The sequence below is a fragment of the Apaloderma vittatum genome, unplaced genomic scaffold, assembly GCF_000703405.1.
Source record: "Apaloderma vittatum isolate BGI_N311 unplaced genomic scaffold, ASM70340v1 scaffold21221, whole genome shotgun sequence".
Classification (NCBI taxonomy): domain Eukaryota; kingdom Metazoa; phylum Chordata; class Aves; order Trogoniformes; family Trogonidae; genus Apaloderma; species Apaloderma vittatum.
In genome coordinates this window covers 1-1,772 of record NW_009701024.1, presented here as the reverse complement: position 1 = coordinate 1,772, position 1,772 = coordinate 1, and the positions used below count along the sequence as shown (strand labels likewise).

General features: G+C 49.0%; 1 protein-coding gene across 1 annotated transcript; it reads right to left on the bottom strand.

Annotated features, from left to right (window-relative positions):
* Positions 1–4: 4 nt before the first annotated feature.
* On the bottom strand, positions 5–400 carry LOC104281121 (LIM/homeobox protein Lhx3-like; the record flags this gene model as incomplete). The annotated part of the gene is made up of 1 exon (XM_009879003.1): positions 5–400. A coding segment is annotated over one exon (396 nt), but the record flags the coding sequence as incomplete, so codon positions are not given.
* Between the last annotated feature and the right edge of the window lie 1,372 nt (positions 401–1,772).

Sequence of the window (1,772 nt, the reverse complement as noted above, 5' to 3'; positions counted from 1 at the left end):
GGGCGGGGCTGGGGGGGAACTCGGGGCCCCCGCCGCTGCTGCCGGTGGAGAGGTCAGAGCTGGGCCCATTCCCGGCCAGGACCCTCATGGACTGGGGCACCCCTTGTCCGCTCTGTCCCATGATGCCCAAGCCGTTGTCTGGGTAAACCAAGCTGGAGATTAAAGGCTGGTGGCCTGGCAGCGCTTGCAAGGAAGCTGGTGACTGGGGGATGCCGTAGGGGCTGTTGGAGCGCAGGTCGTGGTACTGGTCCTGAGCCGGGATGCCGCTGTGATCCAGAGCAAAGCTCCCGTTGGTCCCAGCCTGCCTCCCCAGAGCAGGGGACGCTTCGTTGAGATTGCTGTAAATCCCATTGGAATGGCTCATCTCAGACATAGAGGGCTCGTCTGAAAGGGAAACAGACTGGTTTTACTGGGAGAGCAGCGGTCACGGCCAGCAGCGGCCGCCCGGGAATTCCTACAAGCTCTGGGTATAAACAGATTAGATGGATGGGAGCTGAGCAGCCACACACTTGCCACTTGTAATTCCTTATCATTCACATCCTTGTTGGCAGATCTTCATAAAAGGCCACGGGATTATTATTTTTTCTGAGTACCAACAACTAATACATTTTGGATTTTAAAAAAATGCATGGGAAGCACATATTAAAATATAAGACTGTGATTTAAAAATAATCCTTTAAAGGGGAATGCGAGTTCAGTGCCTTTCCACCTTTTGTTCTTCATTTCTCTTTGGCTTTCAGGTTTGTCTTGAATTTTATCTTGATACAATATTTACGAGCTACTTGTGCACTCACCAGTGAAAGAAAAACTCTCCATCGATCAGAAAATTAAAAAGACAGTAAACCTCAGCAGTATTTGTCTGTTCAGGAACAGGTTAATGAAATGTATTTGTACAACTTGAAAACACTTCTGAAAAATGAGCAATATTTTTAAAGTTACCAGCGAAAATTGTTTGCATTTGTGAGGGGTTTTGTGGACAGCGAGAGCTGCGCTGTGTTGCCTGGGATACAAACTGGTTTGTGGCTTCAAGCTATCAATAATTGTTCAACACTTTTTAGTTATTATTTATAGTATATTCATATTTAATGATGCCCAGTGTGTGCAAACAGACTTGGAAATCAAATTGTTTTTAGAGAAGCAAGAGAGTGTGTCTGTGCAAATATGTACATAGAGGTTTGCATTCCAGCTTCTCTCCTGTATTCCTGAAAACGATACACACACGGACCCAGAGAATGTCGGCAGAAACCACTTGGTGCTGGGGCAGCAGCTGTGGGCTGGGGTCGCGCAGAATGCGGCAAGCACCGACCCCCCCAGCCCGGCTCCTACAGCAGGTGCCCTGGGTCTGGAGAGCGTGGGACGAGGCCGTGCAGGGCAAGATCTATGGCAGCAAGAATCTAGGGCAGAAATCTCTGCTCCAGAAACGAGACCCTCTCTTAAGCAGAAAGCTCCTAACACGCCGCATCTCCCTTTTGCAGTGCGCTGGAGCAGTAACAGCCCTCACGGAACTCTGAAGGGAGTCTTAACTGGTAGCTACACACATAAAACCTCTCCTAAGTAGCATAAAAAAAAAAAAATTACAAAAATCTACACGCTTTTCCCATCGAAACGGTCAGTGATTCTGGACTCTCTGTTATCTGTATTTCCAAGAGTCCCTTGAAAAGGCTCCAGCGTCCGCAGAGCCTGCCCGGGGAGCTCTCCCTGCTCTGCCAGCTCCTTTTTTGGAGCCGACACAGCCCTTCACGGAGGAAGAGCCGAATTTCCCCGCAGCTCCT